We start from the raw sequence: 27,495 nt of genomic DNA on the forward strand, positions 1-27,495 counted from the left end.
TTTGGAAAGAACGGAATTTCCACATCATCTAATACATCTCTGGCCAGCCTTTTTTCTTCCTGTCACAGAACATGCACTCCAGTAGGAGCGCCCTACTGGGACCACCTGTTAGTAACAGATACCGCTACTCTACATCAGTCTTAAACAAGGTACATAAAGGTAGCATTCCCCTCAACTGTCAAGTATCATCAATATTACTCCCAGGTCTGTATCAGTAGTTAAGGATTTCCAGTAAGTTAACAGGTTTTAATAGCTAGGATGCCACAAATGCAATAACAGTAATAAGCAAAAGTAGGGTGGCTTTAGAGAGTAGGCCGACAAAGTGTCGGCTCCTGGAAATGATGATGGTTGCACTAGAGTGAAAGTCAGAGGATCACCCAAGTCAATAGAATGTAATCATTGAGCAACCTTGAATATCTGTTGCACATCCATGGCAATAATAAAAATCCATCTAATAGTTGCATATGTCAATGTCATGGGGGTCCTGGAGGAAAAGTGAGGTATTACGGCAAGCATTAGATTCATTCTGAACGTAATACCTTCAGTAATACCTATTCATTCATCAATACTGTACTGAAATACTGTAATAGAGTGTTAAATTGTTAATTGGCATAGCAAAATGCATGTTCATTAATGGATCAAACAAATTTTAAACTGCATTAACACCAAATAGAAAAGGATAAAGTGACTTTTCACATCTAAAAAACTAATACCTGATCTATAAAGAATTTTTAAATCAACTATTTAATACAGTCATACCATATAAACCTTATTAGGAAGTGGGACCATTTTAATAAACAACTGATAACCGCTTTCACACTCTTTATGAACTTTTAGCTCTGAATTATTATGACCCATAGTAGGCAATGTGTTATTTTTTATATCAGTTTTCACAGACTAACTCCATCATGTAACCTCTGACCCTACATGAAAAGGACAAACATGTTGAGAGTGACTTCTCTACCAGTTTATCAATGCTGCCATCTGCTGTTGCCAGAAACTCTGTAAGACCTAGCTCTAAAGCAGCAGCATCTTCTGTTTTGTTCTATAAAGCAACCCAGTGGACTTCCACCAACAACAGTCAAAGCAATGGTCCAATGTGGTGGCAGCAACAATATTAGTGTCTCATAATTGAGGCTGAGAGTAGCTCCAGATAAATAAGGTTCCTCTTCTCTGGCAACCCATGGTTCACTTTACAGAACTTATTGGGAATAGGCTGGTTTAATATGATGGTATTTTTTGTTTTAAAAAAATGCCTACTATAATACACTATACAGAGAAAGACAAAGAAAGCCACACTAGGAGGAAGAGGGGGATGTGCAGCATAGGTTGTAAGATGAGGCCAGATGGCGGACATAATAGATCAGTAAACTTAAACTGTGACTGCGCAGTTACTTGGGCCATGTTAACAGGCTATATCATAAAGATAATGTCTCAAAAATGTTACAAAATATATTGCATATCTATAGCCTACACCAAATTTAGGAGGCTGAATGGAGGTCTGTGTTCAGTGGTTAAAGTCAGGTGCCCATATGAACATTGAAACTGGTTTTGCTTGTTGAAATCATTCCTCCTGTTCATACTTACCATTCAAAGAGCCCTTTCTAATGCACTTCCAATGTAAGTGATGAAAGACAAATTCAAAGTCTTTGGTCTGTGATAAAAATATATGATTGAGTTTATTGGAAGTTAATGTGAGGCTTTAGCTGCCAAGTAGACTTGAAAAATTTTCATTTGTAATTCTTGTGTTGCTATACAGTATATTGTGATATGGTAAATTTCAAAGATAAAATATCAAGATGAGAACGTCTACTTGTGGCTAATCTAATTGATTAAATAACGTCTGACAAGTGAGGTTCATCATCACATTCGTGGAAAAATCAAATATTGCCAAAAGTCGTGGTTGACTTTTTTATGTTCTCAAGATTACGCTTAAAATCTTTGCAAGATTGTTACTTTAACATTAATTGAAATTGAATTTTTTTTTTTCCCCAGTGTGGGACATAGTATGAAAAGTCTACTATAGGATATTCTATTTTGACAGTTCATCTCTGATGTATATTTCATTCATTTCATTTCATTCCTTTTGGCATGTATCCTAGTATGAAATTGTAAAGAATATCAGAAATGCAATATATGATATTACGAAAGTCTTGTCCGTAACATTCTAGTACACATAATCCAGCATGATATGTGGATGTTGATCACTTGGAGGTCTCCATGGTATCGCCTTGAGGATGTTTTCATTCAAGTCTAAGTTCCACCAGCTCCTTAGCCAGCTGAAACATTTGGCTGCCAAGCAGAGTGCTCCAGCACAGAGGAGAGTCTTGACAAAGCTGACACCACCACCTCCCTTCCTTTTTTTGGCTTCTTCATTAAAACCTAAAAACACAAATGCACAAAGGGTCACAAAGGGCATTAAGATCTGACATATCATTACTTTCTGCATTAAATAAACTGGATTCTCTTTTATATGACACACCAGTGCTGATTTAAGTTTCATGTTAAGGTGGCAGTGGAGTGCATGTAAGTCAAAATGATCATATGATGTATAGTTTGTTCAACTCCTTAGCATTAAAATTAAAAGTTCATCCCTAATTACAAAATCACATTTTGTCACTCATCACTTGTGGTTACTAGTCTACGTAGATAAAGTATGCATAAATTTGGTGTTTTCTGTTTGTGGCTTTTGAGAAAACGTCTTCCACCCCAACAGGATGGACGTGGATGGAATTTTGCTTGTGGTTCTCACAGCATTGAAAAGTTACATTAAAAAATTTCAGCATCAATCTTCCTTTCCAGACCTACAGTAATGCCACAGTAACAGAATAATCCATAAAACACAATGTAAACAGTGTCCACAGGGACTATTGCTTCAGCATTAGGTAGAAGCTGTGACAACATGATCTGTCCACAGAAAACCGGGCATTTTTTCTAGAAAAATACTTTGTTAAGCCATATATATTTTTCAATGCTGTGCACACCCCAAATAACACTCATTTAATAACCACTGTATTGAGGCAGCAGATGATCTCATGGTCAGATGTATGAAAAGCCCTTAATCAATTTAGCTAGCCAGTTTTACACTTTGATGTCCACTTTTTGCGATTAAAAAATTTACAGAGACCTTTTTCACATGTAAATAACCCCACTGTAGAAATGCAAAGAACTATGAGACACACAGGATCAAACACTGACTGCACCTTTACCTTTATAAGGCAGCTCCCACTCAGACAGCCAATAACTTTGCCTCAAAGCTCTTTGCCTCTTGTTGGCTTTAGGTCTCCTGTATTTATGTTGCACTTCACTGGTGTTAGCCACAAGTCCACTGTTGTAAGGGGTTACATTGACAGTGTAATGAACTTGCTGGTCATAGCTGAGGGGCACTCTGTTGATATTTATTTGCTGGATGGAGGCTTCTGAGAAGAATCGCAAGTTATCATTTTCTGTTCTTGCTGTGGATCCATTGTAGGTCTCCTGTATGTTGAACATACTGACACAATTTGAAGGTTCTCTGTATCGTATCTCTTCTATATCTTGAACCACTTGTATATCATCATAATAGCCCATCTGGGAGAGAAAGGCGGTGAGATCTAGTTGTGGGCTCTGCAGGGCTCGGATCAGTTCAGAGCTGATTTCATAAGTCCTGTCAGGACTGAAGCTCCCAAAGGAGGCTCCATCATGCTCAGTGACATACACTGTCTCCACCATCCTGGTTCTCACCTGGTAACTGATAACGATGCGGTCTATATTGTAAATAACACGGTTACCATCCAACCCATAATTTTCCCTCACGTACATTGGGAGGTTTGCAGATGCTGGGTAAGTTTCTGTGTTCAAGTTGCCAACTTCAAAGTACACAACCTGGAGAGAGGGGGAGATAGAAATAGAGAAAGGGAGAGACTATAACAACTGTAAGTGAATGAGATGGTAGAGGATAAAAAGGTATGCTTGCAGACTGTCAGGTAGAATATGAATGGATGGATGAAAATAACATTAGGGAGTACATAGAAGAGCATTTAGATTAAAAAAAGATGCATTTAAAAGGGTCACTCTAACTATTTAGTATTGAACTTCCAGGTTGGGGGACTTTTAATAGGCAGATTTTAAAAAGAACTGTCAAAATCGTTGCTTAGATAACCCGAATCTTATTTGCTAGTGTAAGTCAAACTCCAAAAAGCACTTGATCTGACACTTCCCATAATGCAGCGAAATAGTATGCTCCGCCAGAGCCACAGAAGACATACACCTGTTTTCACAGACTGAGTGGTATTCCTACGGCGGAGTAAAATGACCCTCATATGTAAAATTGTTGAAGTGCTCCTTTAATAAAAGAAAGGAGGAAGTAAACAAAAAAACCCCATCACAAACCTGTGTCTTTATTTTGCACCTCCCTCGCCTCTTCAGTACTGGCAGAAGTTCCTCAATATTGCCAAACACGTGGAAGCCATAGAAGCCTCTCTCTGGTTGACAGTCTGACACCAGCTGGGGTATCGTTGCATATGGTCAAGTTGCATATTAGCTGTACTTCTTTCTTATACACATAAGAATTTAAATAAAATTTACACATAATTTAATTGGAAACTCTATTTCTGCAGCGACATCACTCATCAAATACAACTACATGCATTATCATGGCAAACCGTTGCCATTTGTGATCTAGTCTAATCTTACCTTCATGATGACCACAAAGTTAATAAGTTCACAGGTCACACAGTGGTTGGCAAACCAAAACAGGAGCTGAAGGCCGTGTCGTGGGAAAGGACGGCCAAACCTTGAATACTTCAGTTCATCCAGAGTGCAGAGCTGCCACTGAACCATGTTGGGGCTAGGGCTGAAAAACACCCAAACACCCAAACACTTGCACACATACACACTTACGTGCAAAATACTTTGTTAATTCTAGCAGATATGCAAACAAGTATAATCACTGCAAACTCAAACAAATATGCGAGATGAATAGATAAATCCTACCTTCCAGCTTCCGCTGCTACTGTCTGTGCCTGCTATATTTTCAACATTGCAAAGAAGCGCACAGTACATTACATACAAGATGTCCCTTTGTACCAAAATGCGTGCTCGGTCACGTCGTTCCTTGACGCACGTTCAAGTGGACGTCCCTGCTGCGTCATTAGCGCGCAGCCTCGATCCTGATGCACTTCTTTTCCCGAAAGCCTAAAGATAGATGTTTCGATTTCAGGTGAGTATTGTACCCTAAAATCTCACGTTCCTTACTCCGGATTTCGCGTCATACACTCAATAGAGAGCTGGTAGTAATTCCAGACTGCGTTTGATTTATATGGTGAATGTTGTCTATTGTTTATGCGGCTGCCAAATTCAATGCGGTTGGCGGCCTGTGAAGCAGCCCGCTTGCTTGGTGACATAAGCCGGAGGGAAGGTGAACGCTTTCTTAACCTGGTGACAACGAGTACGTTGTTTAATAAAAATACTCTGTTATGAAAGGCTAGTGTGTGATAGGTAAACGCTCTGTTCAGAGGATGTGTTAGATTCAGGGCAGCAGTTTTCCATCGGCGTGGGTCCTGCGTGATGTAACGTCAGCATTAGCATTTTGGCTAACGGGTTTGCTTGCTATCTGCAGGGTGCCAGAGGGTCACGGAGAAGAAGTCGTGGGTTGTATTTACTCATTACTTAAAGTTGGATGTTTAAGCTACTAACTGGTACACGTAACATTTCCTAAATGTTTATGTCTCGAGTTAATCTGCTATTCATCTGTACCATTTTACTATTTTAGAAGCCATGAACGATCACTGCTGACTTAGCCAACCAGTATGTTAGGATAACTGGCTATTGTGTTGAAGTATTTTCAGAGTCACTGCTAAAGTTGTAAACTTATAATATACTAGAGGAGCAAGACTAGTGTTTAAGTCAAACTGGATTCTCAGCTCAATCTTTACCGTCTAAAACAGATTTAGCAAACTTTGACTACCGAAGAGAATCAGCTTCATGCTGCTGGAAATCTTATCATGCTACTAAGATTTTTGGCACCCAATTATAACACTAACAATTAAACACCTCATAAACTCACCGTGACCCATTGTTTCTAAAATTAAATCATCACACTCATTACAATGGCCCATGTGGCATTAGCAGCAGCATATTGATGGTCAATTTTACAAGTGTTGTCAAAAAGGTCCATAAATCTTAGTAGAGGAATGGTCAACTGGGAGCCCACATTCATTTAGAGTTTAGATGTGTTAAGCGTCTATGGTATAATGTGATAACCCATCAGTTTCTTAATAAACTGACTCTCTATATAACATGCCATAAATCTCCAGACTTACTAATATAAAAAGTTGTTAAATTATAATGCCTTGGTGAACCTGATTACCAGTGCACTATTTGGTAGCAGGAAATAATGACAGACAGGAGAGAGGCTGCATTTACAAACTCTCCTGACAGTTGGTCATAATGGTTAAATCCAAAAAAGGTGAACCTTGGGCCCAATCAGAGGTCCTGAGCACTCTGGACCAGGTTTCCATTAAGGAGATCTCTTTACTTTGCACTGTTCTGCTTTCCCTCAACCCTGACCGCTCGCCAGTCCCTGCCACTGAAAAACACCCCCACAGCATGATGCTGCCGCCACCATGCTTCACTGTTGGGATGGTATTGGGCAGATGATGAGCAGTGCCTGTTTTCTTCCAGACATGACACTTAGAATTTATGCCAAACAGTTAAATCTTGGTTTCATCAGACCAGAGAATCTTGTTTCTCACAGTCTGAGAGTCCTTTAGGTGCTTTTTTGCAATTTCCAAGTGGGCTTCCATGTGTATTTCACCAAGGAGAGGCAGTGACGGTTGTCCCTCTGGAATTTTCTCACATCTCAACAAAAGATCGCTGGACCTCAGCCAGAGTGACCATCATCTTGTTGGTCATCTCTCTTATTCAGGCCCTTTGCCCCTGATTGCTCAGTTTGGTCAGGTTGCCAGCTCTATGAAGAGTCCTAATTGTTCCACTCTTCTTCCATTGAAGAATCATTGAGGCCAATTTATTCTTGGGAACCTTCAATGCAGCAGAAATTTTTTGTAGCGTTCCCCAGATCTGTGTCTTGACACAATCCTGTCTCTGAGCTCTGCAGGCAGTTTCTTTGATCTCATGGCTTGGTTTTGCTCTGATGTGCATTGTCAGCTGTGAGACCTTTATGTAGACAGGTGTGTGCCTCTGTAATTCATTTCCAATCAATTGAATTTACCAGAGGTGGACTCATTGAAGTGTCGAAAAATTTCAAAGATGATCAAGAGAAATGGGAGGAACCTGAGCTAAATTTCAACTGTAATTGAATACCTATGTCAATGTGATATTTCCGTTTATTTGTTTTAATAAATTTGCAAAAAATTTCTAATATTCTGTTTTCACTTTGTCATTATAGGGTATTGAATGTAGCTTAATGAGGGGGAAAAATTAATTTAAACGATTTTAGCGTAAGGCTGCAACATAACAAAATGTTTGAGTGCACTGTATGTTACTGCCTGTCAGTAGATGAGAAAAAAATCCTATTAGTTGATAAAATTTTAGTAACATGAAGAAGAATTGAAAATATAATATTTTAAAAAACCTTTATTTATTCACTTTTGCAGTTACAAAACCTTTATTACCTCTGCCAAGGAGGTTATGTTTTCACTCGTATCTGTTTGTTTGTTTGTTTATTTGTTATCAGGATTATGCAAACAGTACCAAACTTGGTGGAGAGATGGGGCATGGGCCAGGGAAGCCCCTACCCCATCAGGGAACCCCTTACAGTTTGGTGCAGATACAATTAAAGAGGCGGATCCAGGAATTTTTTTATCCCTTCCTTAACATTGCAAGATACGGCGTTTTTTACTTTGGCAAAGGTCTCCGCTCTACTAAGAGCCAGTTTAGTATTACTAATATTTCTGTAGAAGAAAAACCTATAATTTAAAAATGTGTCATTTACTGTGATTTACTTCACAGAATCTATTCTTTTGTGACGCTTAGTCACACTTTGAGTGTTACGTCAAGTCAAAATGGAAGTGAAGCTGCGCCAAAACTTCGCTAATTTTCAGAGTCCCAACCCTTCTATACATGGAAAACATGTCTGTTCCAGTAGTAGTTTAACATTTTTTTCAGTTGTTCCATGTCATTATTCCCCTTTCCCCTCCTGTTCCTTCTCTTTCTCCATTTATGCTTTGATCTCTTTTCTTTCTTCCCTGTCTCTGACCTCCATCACTTTCTTATATGCACTCTTTGACCACATCTCCATGTCCTGCCTCCCTCCCACCTTCACCTCACCCCATTCTTTGTCCGTCCATCTATCTTCCCCGCTGTCTTTGCAGTCCCTGGATGAAGACTGTACGCTGGAGGAAGAAGACGAGGGATTGATAGAAGAGGAAGATGAAATTGATCAGTTCAACGACGACACCTTTGGAGCTGGGGCCATCGGTGCGTTATACATAATTTATATTTGAAATTTGTTTACATTATATTATTGTATTTAGGTCATGTACAATTACTGCTCCAATGCTGATATGTAATCACACACTTTTGATAGAGTGTAGTTTGAAGAAGGTGGTCTATTGAAAATATACCTAAGGGAGATTCTTTTTTTCCAGTCTCTAAAATTTTTGATCAAAGTCAATAGACAAGATTGTTGTGCAGCTATATAACATGTTGAGATTTTAGTAGGGTATTTGTTTTTTTGTTTTTCTTAAGCTAGACAACCTTGAAGTGTCACTGGGACCAACAATCATAACTCGCATATCAATGCTAGATCTTCAGTTGTTTTGAGGAGGATGTCATTAGGTATTTTAGAAAATGCAGGAAATCTGTAACTAATACTAAAGCACAAAATAGAGTAAGTGAATACTATACATAATGTCACTTATAGCTGAGATGACAGTAACTGTAGCAGCAGGGATTTTTGCCTAAGTATTGAGATAAAAATTGTTTTTCCTTGTCTCTGAAAGACCTAACCTAGTTTCTGCACTTCTAGTTTTTTTTTAATTTGCCCAATAATTATTTTGTGACAAAAGTCAATATTTTTGGCCAGCCCTTTAAGTTGCCCATTGGTCGGCCGGCCGAGTGTTGGAGTTTCCCCATTTTGAAGTTGCACTTTCAAAATTTATTGGCGCAAACAGTTTCTGAGATAATATGCCATCGGGGGGGGCGTTTACAGGCAGTGTTGCCAACTTGGCGCCTTTGTCGCCAGATTTACCGACTTTTCAGACTCCTTAAGCAACTGTTTTTCCAAAGAAAAAAGAAAGCAAAGCACCTTGCGACTAATCTAGCAACTTTTTGGACGAACCTTAGCTCCTTTCCTTAGAAGAGAGTTGCCAGTATTGCCCTGCGAGAGCAAGGTCCAGCAGTCCCTCCGCAGGCGCACTTCTCTCTGATCTATTTCAGTTGAATGGCAGCAGCACAGATGTGAATCAGCTTCTAACTTTCTCTCTGAGTGATCATTTTACAAGTAATTATAGATGAACTCATAGCATTGCCATTGTCTTTAACTTATGTGTATGGTGATTTTGTCAGATGACGTTGTGGTTATAAAATCTGAATTTTAGCTGTGATTTGGAAGTGACTACAGGTTAAAATGTAGTCTTAAAGGGCCGCATTTCTGTCACTAATATATAATTTGTTCCATTGTCTGACAACAGAAACAGAAAAATGTCTAAATGAGAGCAGCTTTATTGGTAATTTGGCTGTATTAAAATACTGTAAATGTGAGCAAAGAGAGTAAGAGAGAAGCAAACAGGTAAAGGGTGGTCCAGCCATATTGCAGGTTTTGACCTAGTCTTGTTGGTACCTTTTTTTGATTCTGTTGATTTGAAATAAATTTGTTTCAGTAAAACGGCGTATTTAAATGAGTCATCTCCAAAAGGCCACTTTGATGATGATGATGGTTTCACGTTGGTAGGTTATTTACATTGTCTTTGGTCACCCTCATGAACACACTACAAGGCCTTTGCGATTGTGAAATTGTCTTTGAGACAGTTTGTCAAATTCATTCACTAAAAAAAAAAACTAATCTGTCTCTAAAATATACCCAAGATTGCAGCACAGATGACTTTGTCATAGAACAACCAACCACTCTTTCTGGCTCCTCTCCTCTTCCAGATGATGACTGGCAGGAGGAACATAAACGCCTCGCTGAGCTCGATGAGCGGGATGAGCGGGATGGGCTTGGAGGAGGGGGAGGAGGAGGACGAGGACGAGGAGGAGGACGAGGAGGAGGAATGGGGGTGGGAAAAGAATCTCATTTAAGAGGAGCTGAGGACTCATCCTCCACCCATCTCCCTACCTCTGCAGGCCATCTCCCCCTCCCATCTTCCCTCCCTTCACTTAACTTCTCCTCGTCTTCCTCCGGACTGCCCCCACCAGGTCAGTGATGTAACTAGAGGAGACTGACTCTACTCAGGAATCCTACTCATTTCTCTTTGAGATTGCAGTATTCCTTACTCTTCTGGACATTTTCAGCTTTTGGCATCTTGTTACTTTATTAAAGTTTGAAGAGATTAAAATCAAAGTTGGCAGCAGGACAAATTGATTGGATAACTGACGGAGTTGCTGGCCACAGAATTTTCCTAGAGTTTTTTTTGCAGTAATATGGAGAGCAATAATATACCCGTTGGAAAATTCAAACTAAAACTGTCATTTCAGATGTAGAGGATCGAGGGAGGGAAGGTGGCTTGGCTGAGTCCCTTGCCAGACTCATCCTTGAGGCTGACCCAGCCATCGCTGGAGTCGGAGCGACTGAGAGGCCCTGTCCATCCATAAGCTCTTCAGGATCCAGCCTGGCCGCTCTGCAGGGGCTGGATCGTCCCAGAGTCCTGCCCCAGCACTCCTCCATACCAACTCAACCACACCAGCATCCCCGTCACCCCCAGCACCAGCTGCCTCCTGGGCCCTCCACTTCAGGTGAGAATGAGTGCAATTCTTCCATTACCAGCCCTTTCTTCTCACTTAACTAATAATGATGTGAAAACTGTCCTTAACTGTATTTTTCAAGTAGGAAGCTTTTATCTACTTTCTAGTAACAAATAATCATTATAATTCAATTTTTGCAAAAATAATGGTGCAAGTCAAACAAGTCATCAGCTTTTTTCATTTCCTGTCTGGCAACTTTGTCAGTCTTAAATCAATAAAGGATGTGAAAGTAGGCTGAATTGTAGTAGTAATCACCAAGTATTGCAGATTGCTGACAAATTTAAGTTAAAACCAATATAAAGCATCTAAGTAAGGTAATACTATACCACAAGCCTCCAGAACAGCTTCAGTGCTACTTGTCATAGTCTCTGAAACTCACAAAACTACTGCAGGGATGAACAGCATGTATTGAAACGCTATCCCCTCATTTGGTGTTTTGATAATGGTGCTCTGTATGGGAGCATCTGTATTCATGGTTTTTCACCACTTGTTTATTCAGATTTTTATTTTAATTTGTTACCCATTCAGAAATTACATTCACATAGTGAATCCAACAATTCACCGGGCATTTTGTTCAGTCTGAACAATGGTGGTGTTATTGTTTAGCTAAGATTATATCATCTGTTTTGTCACTGTGTGGTTGTTGGTGTTAAATTCCTATCGAGTGTTTTTACTTTGTGACGCACAAAGTCGTTTTTCTGCATATAACAGCTGATGTTATGAGGGAAAAGAAAAACACCGATTTATCTTCAGCCACACAAAGCTACTCTGTGACAGTGTGGTTTACGTATTGGCCCAGTTTTACTGAAATTTGGTATGTTCTGATGTTCCCTGCACTACTCCAGGCCTTCATACTGGCCCTCCTCCATCATCAATGCTCAGCTACCAACAGCAGCAGCACTTGCTGCGCAGAGGATCTGCTCCTATTGGCCAGGTTAGTTTTTTAACTCACTATCTCTGTGTACTATTCTGTGTACCAGTATTTTTGAAAGCCCACAAAATAGTTGGTAAAAATGCAAACCCTACATTAATTCATGTCATATCAAGCAATGGGCCAAGTGGAAGGAGAAGCTTGTTGTTATACCAAGTGTTGTGGTGCACTTTTCATAAGGTCACATCACCATTCCTGATGTGGAAATTTTGTATAGAACTGTAAAATAATGCTAAAAGACAGAAGTTGGCAGTGTTTTCTACAATCTGGAACTCCACTTTGTATTAGTGTTTTATTGAAGGTAAAAAGTAAAAAATCAAGAAGTAGAATTAAGATTGAAATATTTCCTGTATTTAACTTCATGCAGTGAAATATATTTTATATAACTGCTGTGCTGAACATCCAGATCACTGCAGTAACAATTATTTAAACTTGTGTAAAATCTTTTTTTGTTTGAATTGAAATTCTCTCATTATCTCTCAATTTCACTCTTAGATGAACTCTCACAATATCTGGGAGAACAGTATGGGTTTTGGGCCGGTAAGTGTCACCCCTGGACTGGTCACACACATGGAGGTGAGGGACACTTGCTCTTCAGTTTCTTCTACAACACTGGGCATCTGTGTCTATACGTTACGTTTTTATTACGTTTTATGTTGGCATTTACAGCTTCACTGTATTAGTACTGTATAAAAGTCAATTGTCTTCGCATTGCTAAATTTCTGCGAAATGGCCACCATCTAAATCAACGTACCTGTAACTTAAACCTGCACAAACAATAAAAATTAAACCATAAATGATAATGAGCAGGGTAATTGCCAGTGGAAATTGCAGAAAAAATTTAAATAAAATGAAATTAATTAATTAATTAATATAAAACAGTAATAAAAGTAACAGAATAATAATAGTTAGGAGGAGTTCATAGGAGACTACAGTCTCAGGTTTATCAAAAAGGATAGAAAAGAGCCCCATACTTCACTTTTGAGTATAATGGTTAGTTTTTTTTCAAGTTCCAAACATAACATAAAATCCCTAATCCAGTGGGCATGGGAGGAAGGGACAGCATCTCTCCATTTACATAGAATAGCTTGTCGAGCCAGCAAAGAGATGAGGGCTAGCTTACCTTGTTTAGCTTTGGGCAAATACAGCAGTCGGGGTTAGGTTCAATTGGATATAGTAAGATTTCATCAAAGGTTTAGGATAGCAGTTTAAAAAAATCCAGTGGGAAAGGGCATGACCAGAACATATGAAGTGCATTTGTCACAAATAGGATCCACCTCAGGGTTAATTCTAGCCAATTTTGTTTTGGAAATATGAGCACGATGTGCTACATTGAACTTGGTGAGTGTTGCATATAAGAGGAAAAGTTTCTTGTAAAGCGCCAGGTTCCAAATGTAATCTGAAAATTTTACTCTAGATCTTGTTCCCAATTATTTCTAATAGCTGACATGGTGGAGCAGCTTGTGTTTGAGATGGAATAATGTAGAACTGACACTGACTTTTTAAGGTAGAGTCTAATGACAGAAATGTGTCTGTAGGGTTATGAAGGGGTTTCTCCGGGATCTGGGATATAAGGCATTGCACACAATGTCTGACTTGAGTGTATTTTTTTCAAAAATGGATCTAAATTTATCTGTTAGTTGGGAGTGGGATGCAGAACAATTATTAATAAAACTTTTCAAACCCTTATGCCAGAACTGGAATGACTCATCAAGAATGGATGGAACAAAAAAATTATTGATTGCAATTGGGCTTTGAAGAAAGGGAGCCTGAAGACCAGTTGGGTCCAAGTTCACAAAGAGTGACTAATAACTGGGTAGCCAAGATATTTAATAATCAAAGTGTTTCACTTAAAGCTCAAGTGCTTCCTTAGTCATCAGAAAGAGTTCACTCTTCTTGAAGTTGAGTTTGTAGCCAGAACAAAAAAGTTCCAATAATTCTAGGATGACTGGAAGTGACAAAAGAATCCTGTTGGCGCTAATTTGTATGAATTTATTTATGGCCCAAATACAAATGAGAAACAAAGTGTTTGTCAAATATTACTACAGTTTTTCTCTTGCACTGTGTATGAAATAGTTCAATTCAATTTCAATTCAATTCAGTTTTATTTATGTCACACCAAATCATAACAGAAGTTTCTCAGGGGACTTTTCATATAGAGCAGATCTAAACTGTACTCTTTATAGTTATATTTACAGAGACCCAACATTCCCCCATGAGCAATCACTTGGATAATAAAATGTCCATTACTGTATTTACACAAAAAATATTTCTCTAGATTTTATACGTTAGATTCATTGTGTAAAGGGCATAACCAAGCTTTTGATTTTGGACAATACATCTGTATTTTTCTTAAATTTTATTTACCACCTTCTTTCTCTTCAGGATAGTCCACTAATGTCTATAATCAAAGAGGTGGGCCTTCCTAAATTACCTCCTCAGGGTAGGAATGATGAAGGACGGGACTTGTCAGAGAGGGTCCCACCTCCACGGTCTTCTTCCCCTGTGATTGGCTCCCCTCCGGTAAGGGCAGTGCCTATAGGGACCCCTCCAAAACAGCCAATGAGCCACGCTCTGAATCATCAGGTGAGTAGCATACAACTGTTGTATTTGCTCTACACTGATTCGTTACTGATATTTTTCCTCTGTCACTCCCTCCTTTTCATTATTTCTAAGGATAGAATGAACACTAAATCTGATGCATAGGGCTTCACAGAAATATTATTTACAACAGTTATATCCTTTTTTAAAGTCATGCAATAACATATTATGTAATTGGTGTTGTCAGTTAGCCCTATCATAGTATGTCTAGCAGTCTTATTATTTGTAATACTTAATTTTCTGCGTTTTGTTGTAGTATTGTAGATAGCATTGTCTCTGTTAACCTCGTCCTCTTATTTCTGTGTGCACATCTGTATCTGTATGTGTAGACCCACCATCCCACAGCAGTTCATGTGAGAGCCCCGATCCAGCACAGATACCCACCTCCTTTCCCTGAGCGTCTGTCACCCAACACCCTCCTCAATATAGCTGTGAGTTTCCCTCTCTTCCATCTCCCCCTCTATTATTCAGCTTTTTATGCATATGAAAATTTTCTGGGATTCCTTTTTATTTCCTTTAATGCCACAACAGTAGTCAGCGAATTAGTATTGATAAACTGCGCTAATCACATCATGGTCAAAGCCTTTGATGGCGTTCAAGTTGTATTTTTCCTATTTCATATTAGATGCCGTTTCACGGGGGTCTATGAAGCCGCACTATATCTTGACCAGGAAAATTCACTTCCTAGAGTCTTTGGTGGTTGCCTAGGAACTGGTCCTGGCCAGGAAATATTTTGACACATTGCCCCCCTGTAAAATGCCATTTTTTTACTTTGGTTTTTAAAGGATTAAACAAGTGAGATGTGATGTTTTAATTAGTGAGCTTTAGAGTTGTTGGTAGGTGGATTTTTTTTTTAATTTTTTTTTTTTTTTACCTTTGGATTGAGCCATGCTAAGCTAAATTTGCCGGCTTATGGTAGTAACTTCATATTTATCATACAGGAGGGGTATTGATCTTCTCATCTAACTCTTGCCAAGAAAGCAAACAAGTGGATTTCCCAAGATGTTAAACCTTTCCTTTTTAAATAAGGACTAAAGATGAGAGAGACAAACCAACTTCCAGGTTCTTTATTCCAGGTTATTATTAGCTATAAGTAGACTTATTATGTACTGTTTATGTTCAGAACTCTCCGCTGTGCCGCGGTCCATTCCCTCCTGGAGTTGGTCCAGTTTTGTCTCAGATTCAACGGGCCCAACTGCTCAATTCTCAGGTTAGTACCACACACACCTGGCACACAGTCTTTTTAGATTGGTAAGTTGCTGCTAACTCCCTGTGTCCTAGTTTTGCATGACAAGTTTGGTTAAGGTAATACCTGTTAGAACCTAGAATAACACAATCTGTAATGAGTCTTCATGAGAAATGTGGGTACTGCAGAAGTAATGAAATACAGAAGAAAACACATACAAATACAAATACAAATACAAAAGAAAATCTAATTAAAGGCAAAGCAACAAACATTTAACAGAGACTTTGGGAATGACGGGGGGGGGATTATGTTTTTTGACTTCAATGCTTGCGGAATGACTACTCAGACATTTGGTGAAATGCAATTGTTTGATGTCTTAGCTGTACTCACATGAGATAATCAGGTTCACTTCTATATTTTCAGACATGCTGTTAGTGTTAGACATCTTCAGCCCAGCTTTGCTGAAAGACTAGAAACAGGACAAACATTTCACCTCCGTCAAAAATGAAAAACAAAGAAAATTTAAACAAATCCAGTACAAATGGTCTCTTATTAACTGTCAAGCTGGGGTTTGTGCAGGTTTACACCAATATGCAAACCTGACAATCCCATTATGAAAGGAGAACTTTGCAGGTCAAGAAACTGCTTCTGGAAAGAGTAACTCAATCAGGAACAGACACAAATTAACATGACTGCAAAAACTTTATTCAATGAAGACCTTGGCTTGACCCCGTGTGTAGGGATAGAGCCCAGTGAATAGCAGCCAATATCAGATCCTCCGAGAGAGCCTTAGAAAGGGCCTTGACACTGGTGGGGGTGGGGTGGTGGAGGGGCGAAGTTGTGAACGGCATAGACTGCAGAGACAGACAACAAAGGTGAGGTGGTATATATGTTCTGCACGTGGGCTCTCCTATCATCATTGGATGATAGAAAAGCCCACGCGCGGGACCCAAGGAAATCATTGGATAATAATGGAGAGTTAAATGTTAAATGAACTGAACTTACATAGTGCATTTCTAGTCTTATCGAGCACACAAAGTGCTTTACAGTATATGCCACATTCACCCATTCTCACACACATTCATACATCGCATTCACACACACACACACACACCGCAATTTGGGGTATGTATCTTGCCCATGGACAATTGGACATGAAGAATGGAGGAGCTGGGAATTGCACCACCGCCATTCCAGTTAGTGGACGACCTGCTTTACCACCCAGTGTGATAAGGAGATAAGGATGGCTGACGACAGTCTTCCTGCTTGAATTTGCGCTAAAAGCGTCATTACTGACACAGCAGCCCCAGTACTTGAATAGTTCACCTCTAAATCACATGAATCTCTCTCTCCAACTCAGTCCTCGTATGTGTCTCTTTCCAGGTGGCAGGTTTTGCCCGTGGTGGACCAGCACCTGCATTGTTACCAGGTGGTGGAGGTTTCAGGCCATTCTTTGGGGGCCCTCCTCCTCCACACAGTCACCGAATGGGCCCACTGCCCCCTCATGGCCCCCCAAACCACGCGCCACCCATCCGGCACAATACCACCCACCTCCACCCTCAGCATCGCCGCATGCTCACCCAGCGAATGCAGAGTCGAGGAGGGTAAGGAAGTGCGTAAGGCAAGGCAAGTATGCAAGGCGTAAGGCAGTAATAGAGTAATAGAGTGTCACACAGCACTGTGGTCTTGGATCACTAATCAAAAAGCAAACATGATTCTAAACATGTCCTTGAGCAGGTTAAACATATAACATCACACACGAAAGAAACTTCAGAGATTGCAGCTTTCAGTTACAAGACAGTCTTTCCACCCAAAAGACCCCTGAGAAGACCATTACATCCTCATCTCTTTACCTCCCTGTAGGGACCGTGGCAGAACTGGAGGGGACCGGCGCAGTAGGGACCCCTACAGTAATCTGATGACTCAGAAAGAGAAGGAGTGGGTTACCAAGATCCAGATGATGCAGCTGCAAAGTACTGACCCTTACCTGGACGACTACTACTATCAGGTTTGTTTTTGACATTATTTACGAGTTAGGTGCCTCCATGTATTGGGCTAAAAAAAATCTGTCCCTTTTTAATGGATGGCTTGTTTTAGTTGGGTGTCGTTTTTCACTGACCTTAATAAGTTTTAGATAGGGATGTATAGAATCTCAGTGAGTTAAGTACAATAATAAGGGCTGCAACTAACCATTATTTTCATCGTAGATAACAGTACAAAATCTTAATATATATATATATATTTTTTCCCTCTTAACTGCTAGTGTGGATGGTGTGATCATTTCTCACACTAAAGTCTTTTGGTGTTGGTGTATCAGAGACTGCCAGTGGTTCTAATTGAACCCTCAATATTGAGGCTGTCTTTTGAAATGTAGGAATATATCTTAGAAGTGTCATTGACTTTCCTTATTGGTAGGGATCTATTTGCAACCTCTTTTTTTTTTTTTTTTTTTTTTTTTTTTTTAAACCAGATTTCAAGTAGACACCAAGTGAACAACAATTGTGACAATCAATTAATGGTTTAATTCATTTATAAAGCAAAAATGCCACAGTTGCTGCGGCATCTAAGTTACATCCACATTAAGAGAATTCAATTTGTAAACATCTTTCAGGCCTTTGTCCTCCCCCAAAAATTGAGCTTTTCCAAAACTTCCTTCAGAGTGTGTAGATCTTAAAATGTTGGCCTTGATATGCATTGCGCATTATTACAGAAAATATACCATGCATATCACACGTGTGGCCTGCATGACGCAAGCAACCGGATAAAGGGGCCTGGCACCCAGTAGTAGTCTTCTACAGAATCTCCTCATCAAGATTTCGAGAGACAATGAACTCTGGTGGGTAGAGGGAGTAGCCTCTACAGGGGCAGAATCCAGACCAAGCCTCTATGGCCAGTCGAATGGCTTGTTTAACTGTGGAAAGACCAGACTCCACATACTTCAGGGAATTGGCTCCTGACCAATGAGAACCTATCATAGATGGGATGGGGGATTCCCTTTCTGGTTCTTCCTGTTCTCCTTCATCCCTATCAGAAGAGAGATTCCCAGAGGCTGCAGTAGATGGTGCATCCTCATGTTGGCTAGAAACAGAAGCTAAAGTAGCTAGGTTATCACTCTTATCATAAGCCTCGAGTGGCGACTCTGAAGCCGCTGTGACAGCACCAACGGACGTATCGCCAAGCAATAAATTTTGAAAAATGGCCTTAGTCTGCGCAAACTCAGATACCAATTTTTCCACTTTAAGGGCCAAAGGTTCATCACACTTCCGTTTTCCGTGTGTGTCTGCGGCGCTTAGTACTCAAGGGGGGCCTAATGCAGGCTTTCTTGAAGGATGCAAGCCAGGATCAGCAATGCCACCGTCACACCTGGCCAACCTCATGGTCCTCTCTGCTAATGGAATTAGCTGAAATTAGTGCAAGCATTATCCATCAGTACCTGTTTTAGGTCTTCGATGCTAAGACATGACGGACATCTGTCATGGCCACCCTCTGGGCTGGCCAGAGGTACCAAACAGGAGTTGCAAACGGAGAGCATAATTGACTTAGGGGGAAGTTTTTGTCATAAACCAACAAGATGGTCTCACAGGGGGTCGGGGAACGAGCCTGTTCCTAGCCCCACAGACACAGCAACGCACCTCAACAGGTGTAACGCCCTAGCACCGATAAGGCTAGGGATTTAGCAACAGAGCAAGTAACACAGCTAAAAATCCAATGAAACCAGCATGTAGCACTGTGAGGTTAGCGATGTAGCGGTAGAGCCAGAAAAACGCAGCTACTATCCAACTCAGCTGGTGTCGCTAGACATGCACACGAGCTAGCCTAGTAGGGGTAATTGTGGGAAATACAGTTAACAAGTGCTAAGTCAGAGGCCAAAGAGTGGGGGGAAGAAAACAATACTATGCTTCCCCGACCAGCAATGACCAACACAGTCGTTGTAAAAAGGCGAAAACACTTCGACAAGACTGGTCGATGAGAACAAAGGCAGAAGCTAATACAGCACAAAATAGTAATTCACCGCAACAGGCGGAGGCGCTTAGCGATAGCAGGGCACGCCCGCCAGGAAAATAAAGGTGGCTACTTACCTGTAAAGTCCAGCGCTTTGTGGTCGGAGTTTGGGCAAAACTGATGGCGCAGATAAGCACAGGCAATGCAGCCTCTGGAGAAAATAATAATTTGATCAACCGACGGTCTGTCCCGCTCGTTAAAAGACGTTGTCTGGGATGCCGTTTTGACGTTTGCTAACGGAAAGGGGGGTGAAGAAGAGATTTAGCTATTTTCACGTTGTTATCATTGAGTTTAAACAATAATGGAAATAATCATAATTTGCTGAGAGTTGTTTACTCTGTTTCAGAGTTGGTTGAGGATTACTGAAGTTGTTTGTGTGTGTGTACATGTAGAATTACTATGAAAAGATGGAGAAACGTCAGGAAAAAGAGAGAGACAGCAGCAAAAAGGAACACACCACCAAACTCATTACTCCACAGGTCGCCAAGGTTGAACATACCTACAGACCAGGTAAATGACAACAGAAGACGCCATAATATTATCTGCTCTCCATAGCATGTGATCACACCCATGATTTGAATGAATTGAATGTTGATTTGTGTTTTTTACAACAGTTCAGTTTGCAGGCTCTTTAGGTAAGCTGACGGTCTCTAGTGTCAACAATCCCCGCAAGATGATTGATGCTGTGGTGACAACTCGCACAGATGATGAGGTCTGTTTGCATGTTTCATTCTTTCTCTTCTGTTGACGGCATGTACTCAGTGTTTCCTGTTTGTAAAAAACCGTTTCAACAGCATTATTTTTAAAGTTGTAATTGTGCCCTATAAGACAAATAGGCTAAAATTGACTAGCAATGGAGGGACTCAGTGTTTACAACTGAACACGCCCTGAAGCTGTTTCACAGTACCTGCCTCAAACCATTCTTTTCACTGCGGGGCTGTTATTGTGAAGCACTGCAGGAGGTGCAGAGTTAAACCAACTACACAGCAACTTTCCGTAGGCAGTCAGAAAAAAGTTGCGGAAACCCTCTGCTGCACATGCAACTGATTGTTTGCCCGGATTTGGTCGCATGGACAGAAAAGCCCCTTAGCTGCCAGGTGATGGGTTAGCTCACAAGTGGTCAATATTGTTGTATATCATGTTCTTAAAAATAAGGGCTTTTCTTTTTCTATCCACCTTACGGTGCTAACCATTATCTAACGGAAGTGCTGACAGTTTGAAAGCAATTCACAGTAGAGTGTTGAGCCATATTGTTCGTATTTTTGCTCTGCTCTTTCTTGAATATTTCTAAATTTATTCATTCTTAATCAGTTCTACTTTGTATTATTTTTGAAGTCTCGTTGGTCACTTTGCCTGACTGCCTGTCTGTCTCTAGGAGAAAAGAGAGAAGCAGGTTTGGAATAAGAGACGACAGATCCTCTACACTGTGGAAAAGGTAGGACAAGTATGGCTGTACATGTAGAGTACATGTTCAGTCGAACTGCAGGATACACTCCCGTATCCTAAATACACTTCTGTGACCCTGTTCTCTGTCCCTCCATCCAAACCTGTCCTGCAGATGTACAGTTTGCTGCTGGAGGTTCAAGACTTTGAGAAACGTTTTGTCCAGGCACCAGAAGAGGACAGGGAGGCTCTGCTGGAGCAGCATAAAACCAACACGGTGCAGCTGTGCAACTCTCTGCGGGAGAAGGAGTGGGAGGACAGGTAGGTTGGAGGGAGGGATGGATAGGTTAAATGAACTATATACCTGAACTACAAGAGCTGCACTTGGCAGTCCTTATTCTTATCCAGGCAGTGTAACAGTGGAACTCTGTACAAGACCGCATGTGAGAGAGACTGTGAGGGATAATAAGAAGACATAATTAAAACAACCAAGATATGCCCAGCTACATACACTAATTCTTTCTCTTTTCCTCTTGATAAGAGTAAGTGATGAGCAGTGTGTGATGATCATGTCAGTGAGGAAGGGCAAGCGGCTCATATCCAGGCTACTCCCTTTCCTGCCCTCACCCCAGGCCACCGCCATTGTCATGGCGATTGCACGCAATCTTCCTGCCCTTGCCAAGAAGGACAAGCAGGACCAGGTAACCACTTCAAGACATTACATTTTTCCATAAAAATCCAGATTAAGTGAAACCACAGAATATTCCACAGGTCTTTTAGGAAAATAACAGAGACTATGGGGGCACACTGGGCATCCACAGCCTAATGTCCTCATTCTAAAGGTTTTTTGAAACAGCGAGCATTAGTCCTCATGGTTAGCTGTGTAATCATGGCAACCACAGAAACCACAGTGGGGGGAAACACAGGAGCTGATTTTACAAGAAACCTATCTGAGTTATCTGAATGATATACATCTTCACCATCAGAGAACAAACAAATCACTGAAGCAACATCAGCTCCTAAGTCAGATTCTGGTCTGAGACAAACAAAGTTTTATGATACTAGTTAGCAAAACTTTCCATATTAATCATATCAACCATTTCCCTAATATTTAGCAACACATCCACTGTGTTTAGGAATAAATATTCAAACTAACAAGCTACCTGTTAGAATTAAAAAATTTACAGTCTGGGTGCATCAGACAATTTGAAGTAGTTTACATATTGTCCAGCAGGGGGCACTCTTAAAATTCACTGTTAGCATGACCTATAGCTGCCCTGTTGAACTATCAGTAAACTAAGCCAATAAATAACAATGGGGGGGGGGCACTAGCAAGCAAAGCCGTGCTGGTTGGATAGAGGACACCTAAGCATCTGAGAAGCAGCGTGTGGATATATTTTGGGTTGTTCATCGTATATAGCAAAAGATAAGGCTGTTTCCCAACTTTGTAAAGAGCGCTGCATTAGTCTATAACAATAACAAATCTGAGGACTCACCTGCTCGCTTGTAACCCAAATGAGGCAGCAGAGGCACCAGAGGTTTAGAGATGAATGGAGCATCTGCTGTTGTTAAAATAGATGCAATGTTGTCTGTGAGGTAGGGACAACATTACTGCCTGTGCTTAAAGACTTTACTGTTCTATTTTCTTTAGTTAGGATATCTAAAAAAAACTTCTAAACAGGTTTCAGTGAAGTTTGATGTAAAGTTACTGATTAGTGTTTGGCATTGATCAGTAATTTTTAATGAATTTGATAACACTGATTTTGAAAATTTTGGCTTCAGTGGCATGAAAATGTTTGAGCAATCCTGGTCAAAATTTCTGTTACTGTCAATAGTTAATGAATACCTGATCTCCAAAAGGCATAAAGTTAAAGATGAAAGATTCTTTTCAACATTTTAAGCAAGATTCATGTGTTTTTGTTTTGTGGCGGTTTAGATTGGGGGGAAAAAAGGAAAGGAGCACCATAAGATTTTTTTTTTTTAATTAATTTACTATTATAAATTATTTTCAGACAAGGACATTTATTCTTAGTGATAGTTTTGTTTGTCACAGCTCTCTTCTAAAGTTATCAGCGACCACGTGACAGGCTTACAAGTTACAACTGCGCTAGCACGATGTCAAAAACGTCAAGCGTCTGGAATAACTTCCAAATTTGCGAAGAAGACACCCAAAAAGTAGAGTGCCAGATATGCGAACGGACACTGGCATTTCACAAATCTAAACAGAGGGTGGCAAATCAGCTGAAAACTGGAAGTCACAGCTGACTTGTCGCTGATGTTAGTGCGACCTGCGTGCTAACAAAGTACTTCATAACAGGGAAGTCCGATTTTCGTCCTTGTCTCTTTCCGCTTCTTGAATCTTATCATCATGTTGATATGGAAGGATTGAGTAGAGTGATGTAGTTTGCAGCATGCACATTCACTGATGTAAATTTAGCTGTTTGATTTTTACTGTAATACTTATTTGATTATTTTCGGAGATATTTTAACTGGTTTGATTCCACATTTATTATTGATGCTTCTCTCCTCCATAACTTGTGAACATAAAATAATATCAAATATCACAGGGTTTCTATTGAAAGTGTTTGGCAGAGGTGGTAAGCCAGCTAGATCCTGATGCTACTGGTCCTGTGATCAGTAAAAGCCTAAACAATAGCCACATTCCACAAATATATGCAGCTGTGGCAGCAAAGTGCCTGTGCTCTATTTTCCCTAAGTGTTTGTTTTATTTCACAAAAATGTATTAATTGGTATAATGTTAGCAAAACTAGTCTTTATTTCAGGTGAGCTAGTCCACACTTGTCATCAAATGCTGCAGAAAACCTTGTCTTGGCATCATGTGATAAGAACACCATCAATAAGACGTATGAATTTATCTGTGACACTTGATACTATAGAATACAGACAGACATAAGAGACATCAAATGTTTGTCTTGTCTGTATTTTCCTATTGTATTTAAGATTTTGTCTGCATAATGAAATAGATCCAGTTTGATAAACATTCAAAAGCTCAGAGCTTCACAGCTATCTGCACTGTGTCCCTGCACTTTGTTAACCAGGAGCTGCCTCCTATCTTCTGCCTGTGTCCTCCTTTCCAGGTGCTGTGCTGGTTAGTGGACCCGGTTTCTGCAGTGATCCAATCATTGTCAAGCGCCGCCCTCACAGACTTGCTTCAGGAGCTTCAAGGCACGGATGGCCAGCTGGCCACAGTACTGCACAACAAGGTGCACACACACACACACACAAACCCTTCTGACTGATGTAAAACACACAGTAACTCATTAACTTAAGACCAATGAAGAAAGAGAGAAAATGTTCTGGTCAGACTGATTAATAATGTACTTTAAACATATTGTCCACTGATCAAACCAACTGTCTACTGCTTTAAATAGTTGGAGTGAACTGATACCTGACCAATACTGCAGTCCACTCTAGAAACAACAAAGTGACTTGACACAAGTATCTCTGGTACTTGTCTGCATGCACCACAAACTTTGAACTTTAAATTAAGACTGATGATTACATGACCTTAAAGGACAAGGCTATTGATCTTCTACATTTTCATTGTTGACAACAAATTCCAATAGAATTGAAATGATTAGTTGATTAATCTATTAGTTGATCGACAGAAAAATAATCAGCACCTATTTTGATAATCGATTAATTGGTGAAACAATGCCAAATATTCTCTAATTCCAGGGGTTTTTGTGCATTTCTTGGTCATATATCATTGTAAAATAACTATTTTTGGATATTTTGACTTTTGGCAAAAGACATTCAAAGACGCTATGTTCGGCTCTGTGAAGTTATGATGGGCTTTTTTTTTTTTTTTTTCATAAACTAAACAATTGCTCAAAAAAAGTAGACGGATCAAACGATAATGAAAATAATCTTCAGTTGCAGCCCTTGATTCCATTGACTCCAAAACCAACAGTGAAAATAACCATCTTAACAAATATTGTTTGGATCCAGAGCGTGATATATCTTTTCCCCTATGCCATAGAGCTCCATTGTTATCTTAAAAACTGTCTGTCCCACATACAACTTATCCTGCTGCCCACCTTTTTTAGGAAATTACTGAGCCTTTTTTAAAAACAAAACTATATATTTGTGAGCTTTTTTTTTTTTTTTTTTTTAAAGATTTACAGTTTCAGTAGGAAACAATGGGCTTGGTATTGAGTGTCACAAACAGGGAAATGAAGTTGCAAAGTATTAAAGAGAGACAGCCTAACACATTGTTGGCTAGGGTCTTTTCATGGGAGCTGTTGACAGTGAGAAAAATATAGAACAAGGTCAACCTTACACTTGGAAGTCCAACAAAGCACCAAACACATACACATTACACACACCTCTGTTTCTGTCTAGTTTGGTGTGACACTGCTGTATTTGATCCTGAGTGAAGGAGAGAGGATGCAAAGCTCTGACCCCAACTGTGAACTCATGGATGACAATCGATGGTAAGCTATTAATGTGTTGGTGTCAACCACTCATCCCAAAATGGCTTTGTTCCTTTCATCCCCATTAACACAAACTGGCCCTCTCTTCCTTTCCAGGACTGAGTTGGTATTTTCAGTAACAAGGGAGTTGCTCAGTGTTCCCTCCTCATCCCTCTCCTCTCCCCTCTTCACCCCTCCAAACCTGCTCTCGCTCTTCTCGCGCTACGTCGATCGGCAGAGGCTGGAGCTGCTACAGAACAAGCTACAGTGAGTTACATCAACAAACACAAAAAGGGACATGTTGCTTTGGTTGGACAAGCCAGCTCAAAGAAAAAAAGCTGGTTGTACTGAAGCATTCACAGTGTTATTCCTTTAAATGTTTTTGATGAAGTATTTGGAATATGTTACGTATTTAGATTATTTAGAGTCAGAGTAAACCCCTAAGAACAGTAAATCAGGCTTTGCTTGAATAAACATGCTCTTTCATTGTTGCCTAATACTAGGATCACTGTGTATGAAAATAAAGACTAATAGTTTCTTTGCTTTTCTCAGGATCCCTGCTTTGTCCAGGTAGAAGTTACTACAGACACCAACACAACCCCCTCCCCACTGATGCAGACCTTTCTTTTTGTGTGTGTGTCAGAGGAGAGAATGGTTTGCTCTTGAGGTGAATCCATGGTGGATAATTTTAATCCAGCAAAATCTCTAGTCACTTGTTTTTTTTTTTTTTTTTGTGTTTAGTCTCGTGTGTGTGTGTGTGTGTGTGTGTGTGTGTGTGCGCGCGTGTGCGTGCGAGCGAATGACAGTGATATAGAGTGCATGAGACATGTACAGTCTGAATGACGATAAAAATGAAATCTGCATTTTTAAATATCTTGTTTACAATTATGCCAGTGATGAACCTTCAAATTAAAAGTATTTCTATTATATAAAAATGTGGCTCTTTTCTTACCCTTTCTACACATCCTTGACATTTTGAATGTTTCAGTCCAATCTTACACTGCTAGAACTAAACAATGTGTATGTCAGTGTTCAGAGTACTCCATGGATTTAGCATTCCACTCCTACAAGACTGTCTGACTCACGATGGACAGTTGTAAAAAAAAAAAAAAAAAAGGATAAAAATCAGTGCAGCAGAACCAAAGAAAATGTCTTTTTAGTTTTTCCTTGTTGAAACTGAGCATGACTGAGCTTGACTGATGATATTTGGTGGAAAATTTGGGTTATGTTAGTAGCAGATAGTGTAGCCTCAAGCAGGGATGAGGAGCAGACTACAGAGGTCAGGTAAACTCACATCTTTCTAAGTCCACATCCCTTTTTCTTTTTATTTTCAAACTTGTAGTCTTCAGCCCTAACTGACACTGACTCAAGCACCCTCACTTGAGGCAGTTTACGAGATTTTGCTCCCTCTGTCAACTCAAGAGGCTATTCACAATGTCAATACTAATTTATATTGTCTATATTATATCTGAGTGTCCAGTTCTAAAGAGTTTTTGAATTAGAGAAGTGTGGGCCATTGCAACAATGGAATCATTTTAATATTCATGACCATGCTACTCTATTACACCCGAGTATCAACTCCCTTACGACTTCGTAATATTGACAAGATAAAGCAACTTAAACATGACTTGAAAATGAGTGGTGATTGAGTGAACAGGGAAGTTACAGTGAGTTACAAGGTTTAAATTCAGTAGCCTGTTCATGAAATAGAAATATCCTGTCAAAGACATTTAAACATGGCATTAAAGTTGCATGCTCTATGCATTTACTGCCAGTTAAGGTTAAAACAACGGAATCCTCCTCATTCAGAAGAAATGGGGCTGACACTCAACGCAATTTTCTGTCCTATAACTACTGCCTCAAAAGGGCAAGAATATGGGAGCTCTAGTGAGGTTGTATGTGTTTCATAAATTACGAATAAACAGTTGAAGTCCAAACCACAGTGTCTGCACAGGTTTAGAAATACAGTGAGTAATGAGTAGGCACCAAGGCAATGTGTGTACCTTTACTAGAACAGTGCATTTCATACACAAGGTAAAATACATTGAGACAAA

The 27,495-nt window shown here is 40.0% G+C and overlaps 2 protein-coding genes across 7 annotated transcripts; one reads left to right on the forward strand and one right to left on the reverse strand.

Annotated features, from left to right (window-relative positions):
- Window positions 1-1,299: 1,299 nt before the first annotated feature.
- LOC120800007 lies at window positions 1,300-5,109 on the reverse strand. 3 transcript variants are annotated; one of them, XM_040145710.1, is made up of 5 exons: window positions 4,975-5,109; window positions 4,675-4,834; window positions 4,372-4,485; window positions 3,210-3,864; window positions 1,300-2,382 (listed from the first exon to the last, which is right to left on the reverse strand). In XM_040145710.1, exons 2-5 carry the CDS (start codon window positions 4,819-4,821, stop codon window positions 2,168-2,170), a joined length of 1,131 nt encoding a protein of 376 aa, XP_040001644.1. In that variant the 5' UTR covers window positions 4,822-4,834; window positions 4,975-5,109; the 3' UTR covers window positions 1,300-2,167. The 3 variants fall into 3 exon arrangements, with proteins under 3 accessions (XP_040001644.1, XP_040001642.1, XP_040001643.1); XM_040145708.1 differs by having other exon boundaries at window positions 4,675-4,876; XM_040145709.1 differs by having other exon boundaries at window positions 4,675-5,109.
- Window positions 5,068-26,340, forward strand: patl1 (PAT1 homolog 1, processing body mRNA decay factor). Of its 4 annotated transcripts, none has more exons than XM_040145693.1 (20): window positions 5,068-5,200; window positions 8,313-8,418; window positions 10,093-10,356; window positions 10,636-10,893; window positions 11,748-11,836; window positions 12,329-12,409; window positions 14,219-14,419; window positions 14,764-14,865; window positions 15,558-15,644; window positions 17,004-17,224; window positions 17,484-17,628; window positions 20,015-20,132; window positions 20,237-20,334; window positions 20,998-21,057; window positions 21,181-21,326; window positions 21,547-21,706; window positions 24,104-24,229; window positions 25,371-25,462; window positions 25,559-25,708; window positions 25,994-26,340. In XM_040145693.1, the coding sequence occupies exons 1-20, from the start codon at window positions 5,186-5,188 to the stop codon at window positions 26,013-26,015; spliced, it is 2,541 nt and encodes an 846-aa protein (XP_040001627.1). In that variant the 5' UTR covers window positions 5,068-5,185; the 3' UTR covers window positions 26,016-26,340. The 4 variants fall into 4 exon arrangements, with proteins under 4 accessions (XP_040001627.1, XP_040001629.1, XP_040001628.1 ...); XM_040145695.1 differs by having other exon boundaries at window positions 14,276-14,419; XM_040145694.1 differs by having other exon boundaries at window positions 12,329-12,373.
- Window positions 26,341-27,495: the final 1,155 nt, after the last annotated feature.

The sequence above is a fragment of the Xiphias gladius genome, chromosome 15, assembly GCF_016859285.1.
Source record: "Xiphias gladius isolate SHS-SW01 ecotype Sanya breed wild chromosome 15, ASM1685928v1, whole genome shotgun sequence".
Taxonomy (NCBI): domain Eukaryota; kingdom Metazoa; phylum Chordata; class Actinopteri; order Istiophoriformes; family Xiphiidae; genus Xiphias; species Xiphias gladius.